The 25,362-nt window shown below is 50.4% G+C and overlaps 1 protein-coding gene across 8 annotated transcripts in view; it reads right to left on the reverse strand.

The window, feature by feature from the left end:
• Nucleotides 1–25,362, reverse strand: part of LOC120949716 (FERM, ARHGEF and pleckstrin domain-containing protein 2) — a 29,495-nt gene that overhangs the window by 2,959 nt on the left and 1,174 nt on the right. Inside the window, exons 2-11 of one of the 8 annotated variants that reach the window (XM_040367188.2) lie at nucleotides 20,910–21,220; nucleotides 19,943–20,309; nucleotides 19,405–19,735; nucleotides 19,172–19,295; nucleotides 18,863–19,106; nucleotides 18,619–18,779; nucleotides 18,467–18,541; nucleotides 16,898–17,010; nucleotides 15,828–16,157; nucleotides 56–15,418 (exon numbers count right to left, since the gene is read on the reverse strand). In XM_040367188.2, the coding sequence (XP_040223122.2) occupies nucleotides 2,766–15,418; nucleotides 15,828–16,157; nucleotides 16,898–17,010; nucleotides 18,467–18,541; nucleotides 18,619–18,779; nucleotides 18,863–19,106; nucleotides 19,172–19,295; nucleotides 19,405–19,735; nucleotides 19,943–20,143 (14,232 nt within the window). In that variant the 5' untranslated portion in view covers nucleotides 20,144–20,309; nucleotides 20,910–21,220 and the 3' untranslated portion in view covers nucleotides 56–2,765. Of the gene's footprint in view, nucleotides 1–24; nucleotides 15,419–15,827; nucleotides 16,158–16,897; nucleotides 17,011–18,466; nucleotides 18,542–18,618; nucleotides 18,780–18,862; nucleotides 19,107–19,171; nucleotides 19,296–19,404; nucleotides 19,736–19,942; nucleotides 21,221–25,362 lie in introns of those variants that run through there. The other 7 variants (XM_040367190.2, XM_040367189.2, XM_040367192.2 and 4 more) reach the window with 7 other exon arrangements.

Genomic DNA, 25,362 nt, shown 5'->3' on the forward strand with positions numbered 1-25,362 from the left:
TCAAACTTATTCGCTATCTCTCTAACAGACGAAAGAGAGAGAGAGAGAGAGAATTTGGAAACCAAAACAGATTGTTCATGCGAGGATCATAATTATGGTACATGAGATGAGCGGGAAACAGCGAGGGCCAAATTTGTGCCAACTTAAACACGTTAACTTATACTTAAATGGAGTAAATCATTCTTAATCCTAAGTACTATCAGCTATTGGACTATAAATAAGGATTTACATGCGCACGAACGTGAACTTAATAAGCTAGGTTTTGACTAACGATAAGAAGCGGATTGTGTGATCGCTCGTCTGCGATTGTTCACTTACTCTCGTTAAACATCATCATCATCATCATCATCATCATCGTCCTAGTGTGTTACTCTTGAAAGCGTTTACCAAAATCGAACTCATAACGTTTAAAAAGAACTAAATCATCGCAACTGCGTTCGCGATTCAACAAACAACTAACTGACGCGGATTTGATTAATTTTGCCTTTATTTATCACCTTTACTTATTTCGCCAAGAGCTGCACACATTTGGGTGCAATTCAGATTTGGGGGGTTTGTTGTTCGCATTTCTCTGACTGACGGGGTGTTCTGAGAGTTTGTTAGAATTGATGTGAGCTAGTGTGTTAGCTTAGTATAGAAAATAATGCAATATTTCACAGAAGAATATGGTTATATATGGGCGTTTTCTTACTAGCGTGCCTGTTTTGCTGTTGCACTTGCTGTTGCTGTTGCTTTTACTTTGCTAAAACCTATTCCAATCATCGTGAGGATCAATCGATCGTACGTGTGTTGTAAGTCTATCATTGTTTAACTCGTATGTTGGTGAAATGTATTACGAAAAATTGCACCTCCTCTGCGCACACCTTTGCTGTTGATACTCTGTTTTGTAACGTTTTGGCGAATTACTAACGAATTAATTTTCTTAATTTTGTTTTGGCAATCCTTTTTTTTTTGGCCTCGTTCCTGAACTTGTTCAAAGAGTCAAAACTATCAAATACATCATTGCATCAACGCCACTCCTTCACTTTCTTCCTTTTCGGATGAGATCGATCATGTCCCCCCTATTCGAGTAACTAATTATATTATGTATGCATATGTTTAATAACGTTACTCAACTTTCGTATATGCCGACGCCGCCCGCCCTTCGTTTGCTCTTCCTTCATCAATCTTTTCATAAATGCTTAAGTAAACAACATTTTCTATGATAATAACGTACTTATCCGTCATGCGCTTATAATATGTTTATAGAATTTGCCGCCTCCCCTCTCTCCTCTCTCGCTCTCCAGGTGAATATAAATGGGTTAGTCAAATGATTACGAAACGCTCAAAATACGTTATAAAACATGCCCCCTGTCGTCTCTCTCTCTGTCGCACCTTTCCTTCCTGCCAGAACCATTGGCCATCATTCATTGTTGAGTAACATCTAATCTAATTTCATTTCGCTGTGTTTTGTTTTGGCCTCATTGTTTGTCCTCAGCAGCACTGTACCGTTCGTTCGTTTAATAGTATAATTTAAAACATTCAATGACTGTATGTAACTTTTTCGAGATTGATCTAAATGCGGCAATGTATTTGCGTCTTGTTTTAAACGTATTAACTTTAAACTCATGTTAATAGGACGTGCGGGGTAAGGCCAAGAGATATTTTGCTAACGTTCGAAACAAAACATTGGAAGTAACATGAGTATTTCGTATCATTCTTGTCGTCAGACACAATACAACGTCCTTTCATTTGCCACGCAAATTGCTAACGAACGAACCAAAAAAAAAACCAAACGGGTTCCAACACAAACGGTAAGAGTAAAGGCTCTCATCATCAATTTTTCGTTCAACATTTCATAAATATATGCATGGTTTCTATTAAGTCTAGAACTCTGCTGGATTATTAGAATATTAGCTTTGCTTGCCTTCCACACTACACTATACTAACTCGAGATATAACGATGCTCTCCTGTGGCTTTGACACAATTTTACTTCCTTCATTTCAATCCTTGCCTGATCCTTTTTTATTTTATTCATTTCTGAGTCATTTTCTGCTTCTGCTTTTTCGCTACGTTAGGCTGAAACTGCAACCTAAAAGGGGAAAACAACACACGGGACGACATTCATAAGATACGCATTTCGAATGCAATGACCGGTGGTGGCTGTCGCTTCACTCGCAAAACTATTGGCCTATTAAGCTAGCCTGTCCTTTTTATCGCCTAATAAATGCAGACTAACACCCACACACACATAGACAAGAAGCAATTTTCAACAACTTTTGCTACTCTCCTGTCTCTTCGCTAAACACAGCGCAGTGAACCATTTTACGATCGTTTTGGAGGGGAAAAACAACCCAAAAGTCGTAGTGTAAACATGAATATAAAAACCTCAGAATCAGACAAAACAAGTAAACAATACAGGTACGTCTAGTCTATACTCGCTTGCGGGGTTTTCTCGATTTGTGCCATGTTGCAACATAACAAACGAGTCTCGTCTTTCTTTCTCTAGTTGTGCGGCATTAGTTATGGCAACAAGAACACAATCTTTGCTTCAACGATTCCTATCCCTTTTTGTTCATTAAAATGTGTCGCAATACCCTGAACACATCCATGTATATATATATTATATGAGAGAAAGAGTGATCGTGAGCGATAAATGGAATAGATCTTAAAGATTTGGCATACTTCTTTCACAACGTCGATCAGTTTTCACATTGGCACTGTGTTTTCTACGGAGGCCCTACGCCAGCACGCGTCCCAAGACATTCAGCTCATTTCGATTCGCTTAAACAGCATTGTCCTGCTCGTCCTCCTCCTCCTCCTCGTCGGGCCCTTGTTGATGATCACCTTCCTCTTCCTCCTCCTCCTCCTCAACGTAGATCGGAGGTGGTAAGGCTTTCAGGTCGAACGCAACCGACACATCGACACTTTTGCCCGCTTCCACGTACCCCAGCTGCTGTTGCTGCAGCTGTTGATGTTGCGATTCCAGCTCCACATAGCGCGGCCGACCCTGCTCCATGCGCCGCGCATACGAGCAGGCCGAGGAAGACTCGTTCTCGTAGTCGGACAGGAAGTCGGGATAGGGAATCTCGACGTTCTTCTGGTAGCGGGAGCTGGTGCCCGGTCCGGCCCCGCTGCTACGATTGTAGCCCGCCGCGAAGCTGTCCTCGCTCGAGTAGCACACATCATCCGAGAGGCCGGCCTTCGTCTCCGAGCAGCTGCCACTTTCCGGCGTGTACTGCACACCCTGGTACTCCAGGTCGTGCTGCTGATCATCGCGCTTCGTCTGGCGCAGCCGACGCTGCCGGACGGGCTTGACCGGCGGCGACGGAGTGTCCGACTTGTACAGATTCGGGTTGGTTATGTGGCCCAACCGATCGTACCGCGGGAAGCCCATCTCGTCGACGTTCTCCGTCATGTCCAGACCCTCGAACTTGTTCGAGTACGACGCACTCGGGTACACGCCGGCCCCGTTGCGGCTGGGCGTCACCTCGTCCTCATCCACCCGGTACGTCTCGTCCTCGTAGTCTTCGGGCAGCTGTTCCAGCTCTTCCTCAAAGTCCGGATAGCGCTGATGCTGCTGCTGCTGCTGCTGCTGCTCCATCATTACCGCGTCCGACGAGCCCGAGTCCAGCTCGGGGAAGTAGCCTTCCGAACATTCGGAGCTTTCCTGATGCTCCAGCGGTCGATCGAGCCGGCTCTTCTTGAGCGGAACGGTTCGCTTCTTCCGGTAGCCGCGCGCTCGCAGCTTCGGATCCTGCGCCCGGTGGTCCAGCGAGCTGTCGGTATCGTTGCCGCTCGGCGGACTCTTCGGCACAAAGTTCCTCGGCAGCGAGCTTTTGCGTGGCGGTTTTTGCACCGGCGGCGGCAACTGATTCGGTGCAATCGGTGGCGACTCCGAGCTAAGGCTGCTCGAGTAGTAGGGCGAGCAGCGGACCAGCTTCTCGGGCCGCGGGAACATGGGCGACGAGTTGTCGGTGCTTGTCGCTTCGCTGGTGTGTGTGGTGGTCGACGAACTGCCGAGGCTTTCCTCCACGATCTTGTTCAGATCCGACGACACCAGATGCTCGTGGAAGGACTGGCTGTGGCGCATCTTCGTGGTCTTGTACTCGCGAATCTGCGACTTTGACAGCGTTTTGTCGTCGTAGCTGTGATGCTTCACCAGCGGCTTCTCGGCCATCGGCGTCGGGCTGGTGGAGGGCAGCGAGTCACCGCGGGGCGGTTTGCTCGGTGCCGGCGCCACGGCCATCGGCGTAAACTCCTGGCTTTGGTATCGCTCCGTCAGCTTCTCGCTCTGGCCGTACAGTTTCTCCGTGAACGTTTCGGTGTCCGAGATGTCCTGGCTCTGGTAGCGTTTGGACATCATTTCGAGCGACTTTCGTTTGCTGGCGCCATCTTGCGGTTCAATCCTCGCAGACGAAAGCACTTTGCCCTGTGGAAGAGGTTGCTGTGTTACGGGCATTCTCTTCGGACTCTTCTCGATCACGTCCACGATCTTGGGCGGTAGTCTCGTTGGGCGTTCAGGGATCACCACGTTCGATTCGCTGGAGGCCATTCTGGAGCTTTCTCCCGCCTCGATCGGGTGGTAGTGCTTCGGAATCTGAGGTTTCACGTGCACTCCCGGTAGATCCTTGCGATGGTCGTCTGGTGAGGCGACAGCCACCTTTTTCACCACCTTGGGCGGTTTCAGTGGGACATACTCGAAGGTTCGTGTCGTTGTAGCGCCACCAGCAGCTCGTTCCAGCGAGGAGGAACCTTTCACGCCATTACCTCCACTTTCCAGCTGCTTCAACGCTTCGACTTGCGCGATCAGCGTGTTGCTGCTGCTCGTCGACCACTCCGTAATGGTCTGGGCCATCTCGGTGAGCGTCAGCGTGGTGTCATCGCTCTTAGTGCCCGACGAGAACTTGGTGTCCGTTTCCGAGTTGCTGAACGGTTCGTACCGCGGACAGCCCCCGTTCTCCGACACGTTCTCCAGCGAAAAACGCTTGCCACCGGCAGCATTGTTGGCCTGGTTGGTGTTGCTGCTCGAGAAGCTGCCGCTCGTCTTCTCGTCCAGACTTTCGGTCGACTTGTGCACGCTCGAGCTGATCGAGCTCTTGGTATGGTTCGATTTCTCGCTCTTGGCATTGCCGGAGTGGTTCGAGACGGCCGACAGACTGTCCGAGCCGGACAGGTTCGCATACTGCCGCACCGTGTTCGTACCGGTCGACCACTCGGAAATGCTAAGCCCAATCGAGGTGTCCTCCGAGTGCGAACTGTGCGTGCAGCGCTTTTGCTGCAGTCCCATCTTTACCGTCCCATCAAGATCCGTGCCGAACGAGCTCGTCTCCTCCTCGGAGTGTGAGCTGTGGCTGCACTTCTTGCACGACTCGTTGCTCAACCGACGCGGCTCCAGATTGCGCAGCCGGACCGTCTCCTCCATGTACGTGCCACAAGACGTTGACAGCATGTCGTCGATCGAGGTGTCGGAATTGTTGGAGCTGCGGGAAAACTTTTGCTGCCCTCCACCGTACTCCATACCGCCGGACGAGGACGGTTTACTATCGTCGGGCGATATCTCGATCTTCACCGTGCCCGGACCGAACACTTCGTCGTTCATGAAGAAGTCATCGTCGGTGATGGGACTTAAGTTCTGCGGCGACTTTGTAGGTTGCGATATGATAACCCGGTCAGGGTTAGGTTCTCCCCTTCCCGCAATACCGCCCGTAGTCGTCGAGGAGCCCAGCGCACGTTGACTAGAGCATATGTCGAACGTGGACTTGAGGCAACTTGTTGGACCAAGTGCACCACTCAGACAGGTCGCATTGTCGTACGTAACGGCTGTCTCGTACGTCTTTGCATCTTGCAGCGCCGACACCAGATAGGCAGTGCTCTCGTAAGGAACTACCATCGAAAGCGAAGGACTCGGCGATGAGCCCGACTTTCCGGACAGAGATGAGCCCGAGTAAGACCCAGATCCAGATCCGGTCGGAATGTAGTCCCGTTTCGGAGGCTCTGGAATATCGTCTCCAGCAACCTCCGCGTAATCTGGATCGGAGTCATCGGACCCACCTGTAGTCGGTTCGGTGAACGATTCCACCATCACTTGCGTTGGGTGTTGCGGTTCGTTCACGTGGAATGTCTGCACGTTTTCCACGATTGGAGCGTGCTCCAGCATACTGGACGGGGGTGTTGGCCAATTGTCCGACTCTTGCGACTGCCGGGCACCAGCCATTGCCTGCTCCGTCCAGTATGGTCGCATTGGAGGCGGCATAATCACACCCGGAGGTCCTCCGACGCTCGGATCAAACCGCTCTCCCGGCGTACTGTCGTACGGTATGTCCGGCAAGGGCCAGTCTTCCGAATCTTGACTGCCACCACCTATCGAAAGACACTGCAAATCGGGTTTGCTTTCCGCCGTCTTTAATCCGTTACCTCCGCCCCCTCCACCCCCTTCGGTTACGTGGGACACAGTGAAGCGACCGTTCTTCACCACATTGCTCTGGTAGATCTCCGACAGCCGTTCGGCTGCGGCCGAGTCGCAAGGAATGTCCGGCATCTCCGCCGACGTTCTGCGGTCCGCGTCGGATATGTACGCCGGGTTCGAGTTGGAGTGCAGATCCGAGCTGAGACTCGCCTGATGCTCGCTCGAGATGGCCGACTCGTCGTGTACGCTCAAATCCTCCAGGCTCGACTTTTCCGCCTCGGCCACCTCTTCGCCGCTCGATTTCTCCGAGTTGGTGCTGCGCTCCGAGATGCGCGACAACGTTCGGCCCACCCCGAAGCTCGCTCCATACCCAAGTATATCCACCGGATTGATAGCGATACCGAGTGTGGAGGTCATCTCCGGATAGCCGAAGGTCGCCGGGAAATCGTTCAGCTCGTCCTGTATGTCGGAGTCGCTCTCCTTCTGCTCGTCCGGCGACAGCTCTTTCGAGTCTTGCAGCGGAATCTTCTGTATTTCGATCGTTTCCGTCGCCAGCTCGAAGCTTTCGTAGCTTTCCTGCTCCGGTGGCAGCCAGTTGTCCTCCACGCTCGAGCTGCCCGAGCTTTCGATCGGATACGGGCGCCAGGTGGACATTTGTTCCTTCTGCAGCAGATCACCCTTTCGCTGGGCAGCGCCGAGCGATCCGGAGCTGCTTTCGGTTTCGAACGATCCCAACGATCCTTTCGATTCCAGGCTCGATTTCGACTCCAGCGAACTACGATCGCCTCCGTCAGCGCTGAGCAGCTTCAATGTGCCCGATTTTAGCTCTGCGGTCGTTTGCTGCGTCTGTTTCTCATTCGAAGGAACCGTACGACACACTTTCTTGTGTAGCAGCGTCGTGCGGACGGGCTTCACTACTCTTGGCTTGAGGACTGCCCCACCGCTTGCTACAGCACCTCCAGAACCGGTACCACCCATGGGCCCTGGTGCAACTGGACCAACCCCATTGTCTGAGCTTGACTCACTTTCTTCACGCTGCAGAAGTCTGGAAATACGATCTTCAGGCGTTTCTATATCCAACTCGGATCCCGAACCCAAATCGACCGGATATTGTTTCTCGAGCGTAGGCGAAACCTTCCTCATCGCCACCGACCCATCATCGTACTCCTCCATCTTCAGCATAGCATCGCGCAACTCACGACATTTCAAGTGATCCATCGAATCCATATCTTGCGATATACCGAGCGGGCGTGATATGGAACAACTGACACTCGATTCTTCGTCCAACGAACCCTTTCCGCGCGGTGTGCTGGAATCATGCCTAATGGGGCTGGTTTCATTCTCCCGACTTGAGCCCGTATCCGAGCTGCGCGATCTTTCAATGGACAGCCGCAGGAAGTCACCGCGCCGTTGCGACGCTTGCTTTTTGTCGACCTCTTCGCGATCACGATCCACTGCCGACGCTCTGGCGACCCTTTCGCGCAACGGTGACACCACCACGTCCGGCTTCTTCTCGGGCACTTGCGGCAGCGGATGATCGAATGCCGACGGCGAGGATCTGTTGGATTGCGGTTGCGATAGCACCGGAATCTCAACCGACTCAACGACCACTTCCGATTCGGGCATCGCATAGTCTTTCACATCTTCAAACGTTGCCTGTGACTCGATTTTGTAGTGCGACCCCCCAGCCACTTCCTGCAGTTCTTCCTGCTGACTGCTAACCCCCTCAGTGCCGGTGAACTCTTCACATGCGATCGTCACCCATGAGCCGGTTTCATCGCTTCTGCTTCGTTCCAGGTTTAGTTTCCCCAATATTTCCTTCTTATTGTTCGTCTCTTCAGCTTCCAGCTCCTCCACCTCCAGCTCGTCTACCTCGTCCACAATGTCGTCTTCTTCGAGCGATGGTTCTTCGTACTCAATGGTCGGTACACGCACCGGAGGCGGAAGATATCCGGTGTCTTTCCCTTCAGCATCCTTCAACTCACTCACTTCAGTGAGCGATTCTTCGCTGCCAACCGTACCAGAAGTTTTCTTTCCCTCCTTATGTCCACCCATCTGATCTATCGATTCACCCATAAAGCTGGTCGTGCTGGTATCTACTGTCTTTTCCTCCGATCGTCGCTTCATCAGATCAAGTGTACGTCGCTCGGATATTATGTCCTGCATGTCGAGTTCGTCCCCAAACTCTGACACTGGCTGCGAATGTGAACGCCTCTCGACGGCTTGTGGCTTATCCTTCTTCTTGCCATCCTTTTCCGACGATATATTGCTATCCAGACTCTTGCCCTTATCGAACCGCGACGCCGGACGATGATCATCGATCGATTTACTGTCACTGTCCGTAGTGGATTTACGGCCCCGACCGCTCGGCGATGCACCACGGTTACTACTATCGGCATCAGGCGAATCCATCTTGGCAGAATAGTGAACATCAACCTTTACCTCCTGTTTCCTGCCCGCCATCATGCCATGACCAGCAGCTTCCGACTCGGGCGAGGTGGCATCACCGCCACCATACGAAGAAGCGCTACTTTCCGTCGTGTAGTTTTGATCCAGACTGCGGGTCTTGTACTCAATATCCAAGTACTGTGGTTCGGACTTCTTCTCCAGGCTTTTCGATTTGCCTTCCATGCGTCCCTTATGTACGACCGAGCCTTCGATCTTCTGCTTCAGCTCTTGGCTCTTGCTCAGCCGCGTCGGACTCTTGATAACGATGCTACTCTCGTCCGCCGACCGATCCGAATGATCGTCAAACGATTTACTGCGATCGTCGAAGCTACGGCTGGCCTTGTCCAGCTTTTCCACACTCTTCTGATCCTCGAAGCTGCGGCTTATCTTTGACAGGCCACAGTCCAGCTTACGCGGTGCCTTCGCGATAAACACGTGATCTTCCGGTTTTGATTTTATGTCCGCGTCAATGATAATCTTATCTCCCTCCGTTTTCACCGATATCTTATCCTCCGGCGCCGGAAACTGGGGCAGTTGATCCTTCACCGGGCTGAGCATGTTAATCGTTTGCTTCATGGCCGATTCGTACAGCTTCTGCTGGCGCTCCTTGCGCCGAGCGCGCTCCAGTTCGCTTTCCTCGGTAGATTTCCGTTCCCGGCTGCCGAGCCGCTTCAGCTCCATCTTTTCCAGCGATTTCGACTTCTCCTTGGCGCTAGAGCCTTTTCCCTTGCCCAGCGCTTCCTGGCTCTTGGTGCGCAGCATGTCGTTCGGGGACGAAGACTTCTTCACATCGTCCGAGGAGCGTCGTTTCGGTTGGACCAGCTTTTCCGACCCTTTCGGGCTGGTCGACTTGCGCTGGGGCTTAATGGCGGCACCACCTCCGGTCGGTGTCTGGGTGCCACTGTCCGTCTTTTGACGCGCTTTACCTGTGCTTTCCACACTGCTAGCCCGGCTGATGGCGGGAGAGGTTTTGATGGAGCTGTTGCCCGAGCTGAAAGGCTCAAACTTGTACTTTGGTATTTCCAGTATCAGCTGATGGCCGCTCTTGAGCTTCGTTTTAGTTTTGCGCTTTTCCTTTATCTTCACACCCTGCAGCTCGATCTTCTCGATGTACTTCAGCCGATCGAGCAGCTCCAGCTCATCTGCATCGATCCGTACGGATTTGCGTTCCTCCTCCGTGGTCGATGTTTGACGCGAAATCGTTGGATCACGGATGACGATCGCATCGCCGCACGAGTGTACCGAGTCCTCCTGCTCCTCCTCTTCGATGACTGAAGCTTTCGAGGGTTTTTGCTGCTGCTGCAGAGGTTTCACTTCCAGCACTTCCTCCTCCTCCTCATACCCCACCGTGTCATCCTTAGAGGAGAACGCATTCATTGGCGGTAATTTGTGCAGAGAAATAACCGGAGTATCGAGGCTCTTAGCGCGGCGCCCGGAAGTAGGCGATTCTTGGGCCTTCTGGCGTTGCAGCGAAGCGAAAGCGGACCCTTCGCTAAGATTTAAGCGAGCGTGTGCAAACAAGATCGGCGCATGTCCCTTCGAACGCATTACGATCGATGAATCGATCAGCTCTTCAATTAGTTTCGTCCGTGACGGAGACAACTTGGTGGTCGTCGACGTTCCGTCCTCCTTGCCCGATTTCTTCACTCCCGTTTCCGGGTGTTGTTTCGAAAACCCCAACCCGCCATCCTTAGATTCACCCACCTCACCACCATGGGCTTGTGTTTTCGACGACTCTTGTGCCTTTTCCGCCGTTTGGAGTGCTTTGGTCGATTCATCCGCTTTCGTTTGTGCCTTTTTGCCTTCATCCTCCGAGCTGGGAATGGAGAACGATCGTTCCGATATGCGGCGCAGCTCGGTGCTGGTGAGCTGTGTCGTTTCAAGCTTCACCGTGTGATAGCGACTCTCCAACTCTGCCAAACGGCGACACTGGGGCGGCGATCCTTCGATCTCCGTCGAGCTCATCGTTTGTCCCCTGGCCCACGCGTTCGATGCCATCTTGCTGGACTCGTGCTTCAGTATCGGTTCGATTTCCTTGCGCGACTGGGGCGGAGAAAACTCCAACTTCGTTGGCATCGCTTCCGCGGACCCAAACACATCATCCGAATCGAGACTCTCGTCGTCCGAGGAGAAGGAAGTGATGCGCGTTTTGGCATTACGCTTCGACTTGCCGCACTTGGTCTTAATGGGAGCGACACGTGTTTTCACCACCCGTTTCGGGACGGCCAGCTCGATGCACTTCTTGTCCACCAGCAGGTAGGGCAGATCGACCGGCTTCGAGTCGAACTTTCTGGGCTGTGGCTGCAGCAGCTGCTGAGCGGCATTGCTGTCCGTCTTGGAGCTCGTGGCCGAGTCGCTCTCGATTTGGCTCAGCTTGCTGTTCAGCTGCTCCAGCATCAACGGATCCATGCGCTTCGTGATGTCTCGCTTCGGGCTGCTAACTAGCTGCACCGTTTGCACCGTTTTGTCCACTTCCAGCGTCACAGGATCCACCTTCGACAGGTCAATGTTTTGGGTGAACAGGAAGCCCGGCTGTTCGTCTGCTCCGCCGCCTTGCTCGATCAGCAGCTCCGTGTCGTCCTTCACGCGCAGCAGATTTTCCTTCGAACCGACGAAAGCTTGGTTTGCTGCGTCCCCTTTTCCACCGTCCGACATGAGCATCTTGGGGGATTTCGGCGATTTGGGAGACTTTGGCGACTTGGGACTCTTTGGCTTCGGATAGCTACGATGTGGGGTGCCCGTTTTGCCCTCCACCAACGGTGACGGAGCCGTCCCGTTCATGACGTGCCGTTTGTGCAGCACGTACGGTATATCGTCCTTCAGGACGGCTTTGTGCGATGAGCGACGCTCCTGATAGTCCTTGAAGAAACTCTTCGGCATCTCGAACCCATTCCTGGGCAGCTCTACGACGTCGGGAATCACATTCATGTCGTACGATTGCGGCAGCTCAAAGTGACTGCCGTGGGATTTGCAGAGCGGCGGTGCGCTCGGTATCTGTTTGTACAGATACTCTTCTTCGCTTGAATCGGCCGGCGTAAGATCGATCGACTTCTGGTGCATCAGCGTATGGCGTCGCGAGTTTGGTCCGAGTCGGGGCCGATTAGCCAGCGAGTTTGGATCGGACTTTGTACGCTCAACGGTCGCGTGCGCGTACGGCGGAATGCCGCTGATGACCGACGAATCCAAGCCCATCATCTTCGGCGTGTACTCTTCGAAGTGCGTCTTTGCCATCAGCTCCTCTTTGCGCGTCTTCTTCGGTAGAATGTGGGGCGATTCGATCTTTTGCTTGTCAAACTCCGACAGCAGCTCCGGGGTTAGCGGGTAGTCTGGGCTTACCTTTCCCTTCGCCTCCACCATGATCGCGGTAGTGGGCGTTTCGTCGTTCAGGCTGCTCGTTAGCGATTCGATCTTTTCCTTGTCAAAGCTGAAGATGTTCTCACTGTCCGATTTCTTGCGAAACGCTCGCGATCGATCGATCCGCTGGCTTTCGGTGATGGTCGTGGGCAAGCCTTCAATTTCCTCCGGCCAAATGTGCGTCGTCTTGGGCGGTTGCTTGTCGATCGGTTTCGGCAACGCGGTTGGCAGTACTGGCGAAGGAGATTTGTACGCCGAATAGCCCACCGAGCGAGAGTTCCGCTCCAACTCCACGTTCTGCAGGCTGATCGAGTGAACGTGCGAAGTTTTGCTGCCTCCTCCGCCGGTATCATTGCCCGCGCTGGTTGGCTTGGCCTGGGCACTCGGGAACGTGGACGAGTATATCTGATTATCGTAGAAGCTGGCCGCCGTCGCTGAGATCCCGTTCTTTACCATCGACAGTCCATCGTCGTCGTCGTCTTCGCCCACCCTAATGTGCTCGTCCGAGTGACTCACCTTGGCACGGGAATAGATTTCGTCCGACATATCGGCACCGTCACCGTCTAGCTCGTGCTCGTGCTGCAGCTGCTGCTGCTGCTCGCTGGCGTCGTAGTAATCACTCTTCGAGTCTTGGCTAGAGTTGCGAGAGCTGCTATCGAACCGCTTCGACAGATACTTGGCCTTTTTGCTCGTCGTGGTCGGCATTTCGTAGTTCTTCGTCAGCAGTATGTCCATACCTCCGAACGCATCTTTCGAGTCCTGGCTGGAGGCACGCGAGTTGAAGCCCGAGCCCGATTTACTCTTCAGCGTTTCGCGTGACTTCTTGTTGCTATCGGTGTGGTACACACTGTCCTTCGATTTCTTGCTCGAGCCACTGCTCTTCGAAAGCTTCGATTCGTAGTAGTCGCTACGCGACTCCGGGCTGGACATTCGCGACGAGCCTCCCATCGCCATCTTGATTTTCTTGTAAAAGTTTCCGTCCGACTTGACGCACAGCTTTTCGCGCGGAAGATCTCTCGGGTCTTCCATCAAGAACATATCGTCCAGATCGTCGATGTCCGGAGCGCTCTTACTCTTTGTCTCCAGACTGGAGCAATACCTCGACAGGCGGGACACGTGATGCGAATGATGCCCCGACTGTTGCTGATCCGGAATGCTCTCATCGTCCGTCGGAATGTAGTTGCCCGAATCGAGCGAACAGGATCGTGTGTGTGCCTCCGAATCAGCCTTGAACTTGTAGTACAGCTCGTCGTCTGACTTTTCCAACAGTTCGTAGCTGTCGTGCGAAATATCGTCCTGCGACCCGTACTCGTAGTTGGAATAGAAGTTCTGATTGGTGTGCTTGCGATAGCTCGTATGATCGATGGTGTTGTACGTGGTGCCAGGATAGCTGGACGAGTACACCTTCCCTTCGTTTGCCAAACAGTCCTGGCTCACCTCCACCGAGTAGTTGGACTTTTGCACGTACATCGAGTGGCGCGAGTCGTCGTAGCGCGTCACCGGACTGTCGATCCTATCGGAGGTCAGGAATTCACGCTCCATCAGCGAAAAGTCGGCCCGGCCCGTTGAATCGTAGCCGTAATCGCACAGCTCCTTGCACGAGCTACTTCTCAACCAGGCTTCCTTCGACGCGTCTCTATCTGCGCCCCGCTGACGCTGGTAATTCATGTACTCTTCCTCGTCGAAATCCTCCTCATAGTTCTTGTACTGTACCGTCGAGTAGATGTTCGCGTTCGACAGCTCGTACTCCAGCCTTTCCGACGACGTTTTCTTGCTGTTCATCGGATCATCCGGTCCACCATCCCCAGCACCACCACCCTTCAACAGCGAGGAATAGTGCAGATAATCATTGGTCACCTTGGACGAGCTGGGCAGATTGTTCAACGAGTGATGTCCCATGAAATTGTGCTCCCCAGAGCTCCCTCCTGCCCTACCTCCACTACTCGGCCCCCCCTCCCCACCACTGTAGTTCGAGTCGATGGACTCGATCTTGGCGAGCTGCGAATTGCGCGGCAGCGAATGCGAGGTTCGCGGATGAATCGGCGGAGGATTCGAACAGGAGTACCGATCATCATCGTCCGTTAGCCCGTTCTTGTGCGTGATCGTCGTGGCCAACGACTGGGAGTTTGGTGAGTGCGAATAATGCTGCTGACTGTGGCTGAAGTAGTCCGACGTGTCGGAGTACCGATTATTGCCACAGTATTCATCGAAATGAGCTGAACGATTGTACATCTCGCCTGCGCTGGCCGAGTTTAGCGTCCCTCCACTCGCATCGTTTAGCTTGCTTACGTTCGTACTTATATTAGTATGGCTATTGTAGTTTCTAATGCTATCGTCTATGAACTCATCGCTAAAGTGTTTACCGGGGTAATGTGTGTTCGTTTTGAGAGTGGCAACTTGTACAGTTACTTGTTGTTGTTGTTGTTGCTGTTGCTGCTGCTGTTGTTGCAGCTGCTTGTTCAGCTTACTTTTCCTATCCACTGTCGCGTACAGTTCGTCACTAGGGACGGGCTTCGGAGTATCGGATGCAGCGCCGGATGTCATCGCTTTAATCTGCGTAGCAGTCGCATACCGGATATCGATTTCATCGTCATCGTCGTCGTCGTCCTCCAGATAGGGGCGGCGGATCGCGTTCTCGTCCTCCACCTCATCCATGATCTCGTCATCGTCTTCCACCTCCTCGGCGGCCTCTTCATCGGCCGCCGCGTTGGTGCGAGCTTCTGACGCCGATCCGCCGCCGCCGCCGCCACCACTGCCCCCGGAGGTGGTCGATTTCCGATGACGATACAGATCGTTGATATCCGAGTAGATGACATTATCCGGCGCCTCGTCCGACAGGTCCGTCCCGGTGCTCACTGACTTAGACATCGAATAGGTACTCGTATTGCTATAACGGGCTAGTGTGGCACTGGGGTATTGAGAGCTGCTGGCTCCCACCATTGAGGGTGCCATTCCCGACCCCGAGGCCGCCACCCCCGGCAGCAGCGCTGAAGAGCGCCTGGTGCGAGTGTCCAGCGGCAATAAAACACTCTCCCGGCTGGTGGAGGAGACCGTTGTCTCCCCCATAGAACTGCTGCGATCCCCCGGTTGGCCCAGCGGCCCGGCTGAGGCCCGACGCTGCTGCTGCTGCTGTGGCTGCTGCAGCAGCTGCTGTGGCTGCGTGGTAAATCTGTGGCTGCGATGAGTGTATTTGGGGGACATAGTGGCATAGAGCCGGTGGTTCAGACCTAGGATATAACACAGGCGAGTTGGGAAGGCGGTTACGATCGTGTTACGTTTCTTGTACAATTCAGGTATAACAGTACCAACCGAAACGTGATCATAAAGTTGAAACCCATACAACAAAACACAACACAAAATATTTGCACTCATAAACAACAACAAAAAAAGAAGTCCAACTAAACATAACTCGCCACTTCGTACAGTTGAAAACGAAACATGTTCTTTGAAAATAAATAAAACACTTCCAATCGGCTTACAAATGCTGCAGAAACTGTTACAAAAATATCCCCAACATATGGAATCGAACAAGAAAGTTCAAGTTCAACACAAACAGAAGCAAACTAAACGTAACATAATATAGATACGCGCCAGCAGCATCGAGCAGCGTGCCGGTATGCTTATCATTCCACTTACCGGAACTGTGACCGTCTTGACGTGCACGAGCCCGATCGGCTTCGCGCGCATGGCTGCTGTTGCTGTTGCTGTTGTGGTACGGCGAACTCCAGGTGCCCCCCGGGGACGCAGATTGGCTCGAGTCCTGCAGCGGCGTGTGGCCCGAGCCCTCCATTCCCATTTGCTGGGTATAGCTCTTCATCGGATAGGTCTCCACCTGGGCTTCCGTGAGCTGAGAACGACTGTGGCCGGTAGGACTGCTGGGTAGGCGATCCACCTCCATATCCACTTGTCTCCTCGTCTGAGAAGGCGTCCTCAATACGTTGCTCTGACTGCGACGTTCCCATTCCGCTGCAAGTTGAAAACCGAACCGGTCAGAGGCAAAATCAAAATCAAAACGCGGCGACCAACATCAGTAGCATGATCGAAAAACAGCCGTGCAAAACAACGAGCGAACCCGTACACTCTCTGTTTTTTTTATGTGCAATTGTTGAAGGAGATCTTTGTTCTTTTGTTCCATGAAATGTTCTTGTTTTAAGGACTAAAGGCAGCGGTCATGGGTGGCATTCATTTAAGTAATTTAGTAATGATTTATGGACGTTCCACGGATAGGACTCAACTTGATTCGGTGTGTGACACCCATGGAACACTGCATTTAGTCCTACATTTGTTTCATAGTGCCTGAAAACACACTCAAATCTCATTCTGTACACAACAATTATTTGGTGAATTCACACGAAACGAAAGACATTTTGATTGTAACAACAACACATCAATTAACTCAACAAACGTAACAATCATGAAAAGTACGAGTAGCATCCTAGCCTTAGGCACTAAACGAATGATGTAACATATATATATTTGCAAAACTCTGTACTCATAATTGTATGTGTACTTCTGTATGTACTGTAAGGTGCACGCGCGCGTGTACCCCGTCCGTGTCAGTGTGAGTGTTAGTGTGTGTGTATGGGTGTGTAGAAGAACAATTCTCACGTAACGAAACAGGGTAGCCACAAACGAAACGAAGAAACGGCAAAATGAGAAGAAATAGGAGATATAAGAAAAATAAACATAATAGAAATAATACAAACCGGTTTCGATCGGAAGTAAAGGATGAGCCGAGATGCTTTGATTCACATTACATGAAGTGCGTGATTGACTTCTGTTACTTGAATGTAGAGGACCCTGCCGAAAAGACTGAGACCTGTTTGTGATTATAAAACAGAGAGATAGAGAGACATATAGTAGAGAGGATGTGGAAGGAATTGCGTTCATATGCTTTGCTAGTAGTATCACTGCTTAACTTATGGGGAGAGTTTGCGAAACAGAAGCCGTGTCGAATCTCACTGAATGAACAAATGAATGGAAAACAACGTCAGCTAGGCGTTTAACGTAAAAGCTCACACACTCAACTAACGAAACGCAACGAGTTTAACACGTGAAAAGCATGATTGGCTCATACTATTGGTTCCATTCATTGGGACTATGATTTTTGAGCAACTGTGTATCATGTTCTATCGCTATAATTTTGCCTTAAATGATACGCATGAGCTGGAAAATGATTAACATGATGTGTGCAATGGTTGTTTGGGAGAGTATAAAAAATAGGAAACAAACGTATCCAAACGCATTCAAACGAATAGAAAATGTAAAAACGTATGTCTGTGTGTGAGTGAGAAAAACTGACAACAAATTAAAACAGCATGAACTCTCTTCTCTCGTTGGGGTCATCAAGTACAAAACAACTGTACAATAAGGAAAAGAACACACCCCGCCAATGCAAGTTTAACAACACCTCTGAATGCTTCATTCAGAGGTAGATTAAGAGTATATCGTCTATGACAAACAATTTCATTGCAGCTGGGTGGCCACCAAATGTCGCAACAGTTTTAAAACCATCGTAAACCAGTTTCCTAAAACAGAATCATACCAAAAGCTAAATTAAAACAAATAAATGCATTAAATTATGATCAACAGGTAACGAAAACAAGCATAACAGAAACGAAAATAATTCACCATTCGCTAATTTCTACACATGAGATTTTTTTTACAGATGACTTTTGGGATAACCGGGAACTAAGTAAAGCATTTTTTCATTATTTTTTCTTCCCCAAAACGGAAGCACCATAAAACATCTTTTAAACCAAGCGGAATTTGGTTACACCACGGAAGTGTTTCTATCAACTATAGTATCTTTTCGTAGCATTTCTTGTGCTCGTGACTTGTGATGCTACTTAAGCATGTACTTCTCCTCCTTACGAAGATACTCGATACCAAACATCGGAACACAAACAACGAAAAACGAACGTAAGAAAAGTTTAAATTAATCTGAGTACATAATCAGTTGTGTTGCTTAACAGTATAGCTCAGAGAAATTATGATTTCAATTAACGATCACTGTATCATAACTAAAAGACTCATCATGATATGGGAACTAAATTATACGCTTCAAATTGAAAATGATTGAAAATGAGGCATGAACTGTTCATGATCTTGAGAGCAATTGTACGATAACAGCACTAAATGAATGCAAACACTTCTTCCCAAAACAGAAGGTCTATTGGTAAACGATTCATTTTATGTATTGTAGGCGCACCGTTGTAGCTCAACACATTCTTACAGTACTCAGTACTAATATTTTAGAGAAAAGCAATCCTTACCTTTGAAATGTTTGCCGTTTTACATAATTGTCACGAACGAATTCGATGATTTGTTTCTGAGTTTTGCCGCTATACCTACAATCGATGGAAGAGTTTTTGCAACGTTAAAAATGCTATTTAATTCGTATCAAATGCAATCTAAAAACACATACCTGAATGAGCTACCTCGCGACAGTACCCGTGCCTTGCGCCGTTGCACATTCTGTACAGCGGTGCAACGGAAAAAGCCATGATTCTCGACGCACTTTTTCCAAAAGTTTTTACACTCATTGCGACCTTCGAAGAAAAATTCAACCGTGTCTTTATGGTACACCTGCAAACGAGAGCAAATGACAATGACCCCAAGGAATTAGTAAGCAGCTGGAGCACATGCGGGCGGGTGACTACTGTACGCACATAATTTTCGGGATGCAATTTGATCAGGAAGCGCTTGCGTTTGAATGATATTTTGCGAATCTTCGCCCACGAGAAGGTATTGATCCGCGTAATGCCTTGAAAGACGGCAATACCCATGTGAGCAACGGCCAGATTCAACGGCACACCATCGTGGTCTTTGGCTGGGTGCATCTTCATGCCGTACAGCTCGCATCGTCGCGCAGTTTCTAGCAGATTTAGATCCGCTTCCGCCGGCGATTGACCCCTGTGTGAATGGGAAAGTTCCGTCGTTAGTAGTGACTCCATTACACGTTGCCTCCACATACTTACACATGCTTCTTGTGGTTCTCCATAATTCTTCTCTGCATCGTATGATCTTGCTGTGGCACGAAGCGGTACGACGACAGATAGGTGTGATCGGGATAGTCCTCCGCCGCATAATCTCCACAGGAAGCTGTAATGGAAATACAGAACACATTAAGTACCATTATTGCTGTGCGCGGACTGCGTCTCCAGACAGCCGGACGAATAAATAACAACACAACAGCAATGGATTACACTACCTTGCACAATGTAGCTTGCCATCAATGCTGCTGTATTGTCGTTGCATTGTAAGCTGCCAGTGGCAAGATCACGCTTCACTTGCAGACAGAATAAATAGCGCGTGTATTCTTCCTCCAGCTGCAGCGGATCGGGCGTGTAGAACTTGACGCAGAAGCGCAGCACTGGCTCTACCAGCGATAGCCCAACCTGCCGGTTCAGCGATTTCTCCAGGTCCAGCCAGTATTTGGTGCCGGATGGCGCTTCCTGATACTCCAGCCCGAAGTAATCAGCTTCCAGCAGATTTAACTGTCGGCACACTTGTTCGAATAGTACTTTTCCGGTGGCTTTAGCCTGAAGCAAAAAGAAGCAACAATGCATCAGATAAGTTGGTAATTTATGGGCCTGTGACAATTATTCGTGTTAGGCGACATAAAGCATAGCTAATCGTTCCTTTTTTTTTTTGGTTCAGCTGATAACAACTGAGGAGTGTTGTTACAATAGCGCACTCTTCTATTCTATGGTTAGAACATTATTAACTGAAATTATATTTTAACTTACCTGCACTTGAAACATGGTGACAGAGTCATCCAACATTTGGATGCGCACGGCCAGCTTCTTGCCGCCGCGGGAATGAGACGTCGACACTGTTCCGTCCACACCGGACGGTGTGCTTAGCGAGTGGATCATCCTGGTGCCGGACAGTGTGCCGACGCCTGAGCTGCCACCCCCAGCCGAAGGGCCCATCGAATCCAGCGACATTTTGAGCGTTGCTTGCTACTCGCACCACTACCAATCCGACGACTTGATCTTCTCTACTCCACTGCTTCTGCCTGACAAGCTGCTATTATTGTGTTGTTTGTCTAGTTCGTTCGTGGGTAATTTTTGGCACTGATTTCATTCGCACTTCCGCAGCTTCACGGACATTCTTCACGGAGCAAACAGAAATGAAAAACAAACATCAGCCGGCAGTCGGGGTGATTCGAACCGAGCGCGCCACTGGATCTCTCGCGGGCGCACTTGATCGAGGGGAGGTGAAAACAAACACACTACAGCGCCCGTGTGTCGTTACGCGCGTTGTCGTGAGATGGTGTTCGTAACCGGGCAGGCTACACACACTTCAGACACAAACTACAGCAAACCAAACAAGCAAAACAAACAGAGATCGCAGCACCGGTCGTGATTCTCGGCCCACAACTTATCGCACATTCAATCGCACACAACAGATGATTCGATTATTCCATCACTGCTACTGCACACGTAGCGCAGCGAAACGAAACTGATTGCTTCTAAAATTAACTCGTAATTTTGAACAACTTACAGGACACGAAACAGAGTCCGCCGAGCTTAATGGAACAAACGGGGGCACGCAAAACAACGTGTTTGTTTGTGTTCTACGCGGTCGTAGCGCAACGTAATGCAACCTAACCCGTACAATAACAGAGCATAATCTTAATAATTCGCTTTTCCCTTCCGATTCCTTCCGATTCACTGGTGTGTTGTACTCGCTTATTCTCTCTTCCCTTACCGTATGATCTAAGGCTGCTACTGCAACTAATATTCGTTGATACTGACTGATAGTGATGTGACTGTTATTATAGGTTGTGATTTTCTTATTCTTCAATTAGCTCTCGACGAGGAAAAATAACGCCCGATCCGGCGACTCTAGCAGTGTGTGTTGCTTATGAAGCTTATGTACACTCCACGACTTCCATCAATTCACACTACTACTGCTGCTTCTTCTTGAGCTGGTTGTTGCTTTTTTCGGTGATGAGGGCCGGCGAGGGTCGCGATTCGCTGGTTCATTGTATCGCGTGTTTGTATTTGCCGTTTAGCGTCCTACAAACAAACAAAAAAAGACGGAGAAGTATTTTAAAACTCTTTTCTTCGGGTTTTTGCCAAACAGCAAGACAAAGATACTGTTGTTATTCAACGCCATTATCTATAATCTTTTATGTTTCCACGCGCAATATGGATACTTGCTGCTCCCTTTTCTTCGCATCATTTGTCAGCTGCTGCAGCGATTAACTTCCATCGTAATTGATATCAATTTAACTTGATCAATTATAAACGCTATTTAGTTGCCCTTTGTTTCCACCAGCACTACCAGCACCACCAGTAGCATAGCAAAAGGTTCAGAAAATGATGATTTATGCCGGGAGTTTAACTGAAACTTGCTCCACTTCATCTCTTCCATCCAGACGCACATACACACTCACACACGGGCCATTCTTTTCTAATTTATTACACATCAAACAATAAATCCCTCTTGCGTCGCCTTTATCGAACCACCCACACGACCTTCTCCGTCTTTATGCTCCCCGTTCACCACGCAGTCATGCATGACGAGTGTGCTGCATTTTCGCTCGTCCCTCCGCACTGGAACAATTGTCCGCTCTTGTCGTTGTTGGAGGGATTTGCAACGTGGTGAGTAAGTGCTGGAAGAACAGAACGACCGCACGGCTAAAAAGGCCGCGTTTTAAATAGAAGGCATCTCTCCTGGATGGAAAACAACAAAGAACGTCACACCGGGATGCCTCAGCTCCTCACGCCCGGTGCTATATCGGGGAGCCAGTGCTGTTACCCCCATTATGCCACACGCCAGTGAGTAACGTACGGCATTGGTCGCGTTGAACGTACGCCACCACAGCGTCGTAGGTTCTGGAGAACGACAAACGGGCGCGTTCAAAGTCAGTCAACCAACCGAGGGGGCACAACGCATCCAAGCGCAAAGATGGTGTGTGTGTGTGCGTAAATAAACATTCCGGTTTCAGGGGCTTGTGAAAAACACTGATCATACGCAACGGGATCGCACCAGTGCGCGAGTGCAGCAGCATACGCATCGCGGTGGAGGCGTACGACCGCGTTTGTCGATCCCATTTATAGCCATACAGCCAGCCACTGGGGCCCTGCCGGTTTGGCTCTCGTGTTTTAATTTTAATGCGGGAAATATGTGACTTCTGGAAGTTCCTGCAGCGTTGACTCACAGTGCGTTACTCTTTCTCTGGCAAGCATTTCTCCGCTTTACCACACACACCGACAGAACGCGCAGAAATAAACACGCTGTCGGTCAAAAAGGACCAGCACAAATCCATAAAACGCACATCACGCAGCGAATTCTCCATCTGTCCCAACGCAACGCTGCTGCGGTGGTGCTATGTGCAACCACGAACATAATCGGGCAAATTGTGCAAAACACCCCAGCAGCACCGGATGACGACGAGGAACACTCCGGCCCAACCTTTTTCCATGGCTCCCCACCGCATCACCTCAGGGGGAAAAACAACATACAAACCCCCAAACAACCCGCCAACGAAACCAGATCCATTTTCCACCACCATCGCTGCGCTCCCGTTTTGCTTGACTTTGTACGGTTTCTTTGGCCAAACCGTTGGGCCGTACGCGAGAAGGTCGTCTTTGTGGCAAAGTAATCTTCTAACAAGAAGCGGCATACGGAGGAGGCAAAAAAACCAACGGCGTATGAAAAACACATACACACACACTCCCTTGGCAAATAAAACCCAACGGGGAACGACGACGACGACGACGGCGGCGGAGAGAGCATTGCAAGTAAACAGAACAGAGAACGGAAAAAACGACACAAACGGTGATTATACGCCAGCGACAGAAGCTGATTGCCGCAATTGGACGATGGACGACGACGACGACGACGATGACGTTCTAGCACCAGGCTAGAAATGAAAAGCGAGTTTTCCACTGGCAAACAAACCCCTCCGGCCGTCTGTCTAGTGACCATTTATGTGTTTGTGTTGTATGGGCTGCCGGGAAGGGAACTAAAAAGAGACACAAAAGAATGAACGCAGACTAAAGGCCTCTAGCAGCCGTCTCGGAACCGTTGAAGCTTAGATGCGATACATTACCATCACGAAAGGGTCTTGAAATATTTAATCACACTTCTCCCCCAGATGGTTGATTGCAAAAGCATCAGCACGGGTTCGGTTGTGGCCGCTGCTGCTTCTTCGGAAGGCATCATCACAGCCCATATGGATCATCGATCTGGCGCTCCCGGGTTCACGTTTTCCTCTTCTGTCTTGCGAGCGGTTGCCTCTCCACAGCAAAAACTTTCCGTCGCAGCAGACCACTGCTCACCAGAGACTCATAAAACATAAACATAATGGTAGTAAAACACTTCTGCCGCTCCTTGCCTCTGCGTTCAATATTGCCTGTCACAAGAATTCGAGCAATAATCCAGCAGCGCAAGAAGGAAAAGCGCCACTCAATGGGGATGAGATGGTTCCATGTTTGCATTGGACCATGGCAGACGCTGCTCCACAGCAAATTTGTGCCTTTACATACATTTTACATCCCAATTTGCCAACTCCCAGCGGCGTCAGTGAGTATTATACGTGGACGTGGTATTATCGAACGTGCTCTAGGATCGGCAACAAACACACGGTACGCCCTCTCTTCTCTATGCATATTAAGCTGAAGAGGTCTCTCGATGGGCCACTAAAAAGGAAAGCTTTCGAAGGATTTGTGCTGATAAAGGGAATGATAGTTTCTTACCACAACCTCTCACAAACCTCACTCTCCCCGTCCGCGCACTCTATCCACAAGATGCCTCGCTCTAATCAGTGGCCTTCGAGTGAACCAACAAGCCAACAAGTCTGTGGTGCAAATTGCAAACAATTGGTTCGTCAATTTGCTGACTCGGTCGCTGCTAAATTTATCGCCATACAAAGACCGCACGGGATATGGGTGGTTTTGCTCGTCTCGACGGCCTTTTATTAAGTTTGTGAGTGTTTGTGCACTTTCCGTATCATCTCAAATTGATACGCCAAGTCAATTTGTCTCCGCTAGAGGACGTGTGGATCTAGCGGAGAGGGACTAGAGGTGCTAAAGAGTTACTACTTGGCCCCGTCGATCTTACCTTCAATCCACTGTCCGTTAAGCACAAATCAGCAGCGAAGGTGACGTCCGCGTACCTTTCAGATGATTTCCTCTTTCGCTCTAGGGCAAACTGCCTCACCAGCTCACCAGCGCCACACACACACGTACACCCCAGGCCCGAAACTAGGTCACAAACCCCCCCGCGAGCGCACACAATTTATTATTTACCATCGCAAGGACCATCTATTTCTTCGCGGGCACATCTCTCGTTGGGCTCTGGGCTCTCGTCGCCTCAAACACGCGCGGAAAGAGCACGAGAGCGAGGAGCAGCTTTCACTTGGAGAGAACTTTACGCGATCGCAATTTCCGACGCGGAGATGGGCGCTTGTTCTAATCAAAGTCTGCTCCGCTAAATAAGAAATGAGCAGCTGATTAGTTAAACTTTTCTTACAAAACTTATACCATGCAGCAGCACTACGTTTAGCCACCAGCAGCGCGAAAAGGGCGTCCGTTATTCGTGGCGAGTTTCTTGGCAGCAATCAGCAACCGATGCTGACGACCTGGGGCGACCTGGTACGATGACTACTCCCGAAGAAAAACTTCCGCTCCCAAACGTACCTCCTCTTTCGGCAGCATGCCAGCCAACTCGAGCACTGACTGCGCACACGCATTCCAAAAGGACACAACCTACTATCGGGACATGGGTGTGTGTGTGTGTTGCTGTGCGTGGCTGAGCTTGGGGAAGAAGGGATGCGAGCACAGGATATCCGTTTGCTTATTTATCATTCACGATTCATTGCCCGGAGATGAAAAACCCTTTTTCAACACTCAAAACGGGTAAACACACACACACACGTCTCTGGAAATTGTCAGCTTATCAACAAATCAGCCTACTTTGCAGTCCTTCCTAACGTATTTCGCCTCGGTGTGTGAGTGTGTGCATGTTTTTTTCCGAGCACAGGAGAGTGTCCTTTCACACTCTTGCTCTTTCTATCGCTCTTTTTCTCTCCCTTGCTGTCGTATGACACACATTTGCCAGGACTGCTGGTGAGGTTCGTTTCCGTGTTGTCCTATCCGCACCCCGTCCCCGCCACCCAACGGCATGTTCGGATAGGTTCGGGAAAATCTAG

Source organism: Anopheles coluzzii, chromosome 2 (assembly GCF_943734685.1).
Source record: "Anopheles coluzzii chromosome 2, AcolN3, whole genome shotgun sequence".
NCBI classification, from domain to species: domain Eukaryota; kingdom Metazoa; phylum Arthropoda; class Insecta; order Diptera; family Culicidae; genus Anopheles; species Anopheles coluzzii.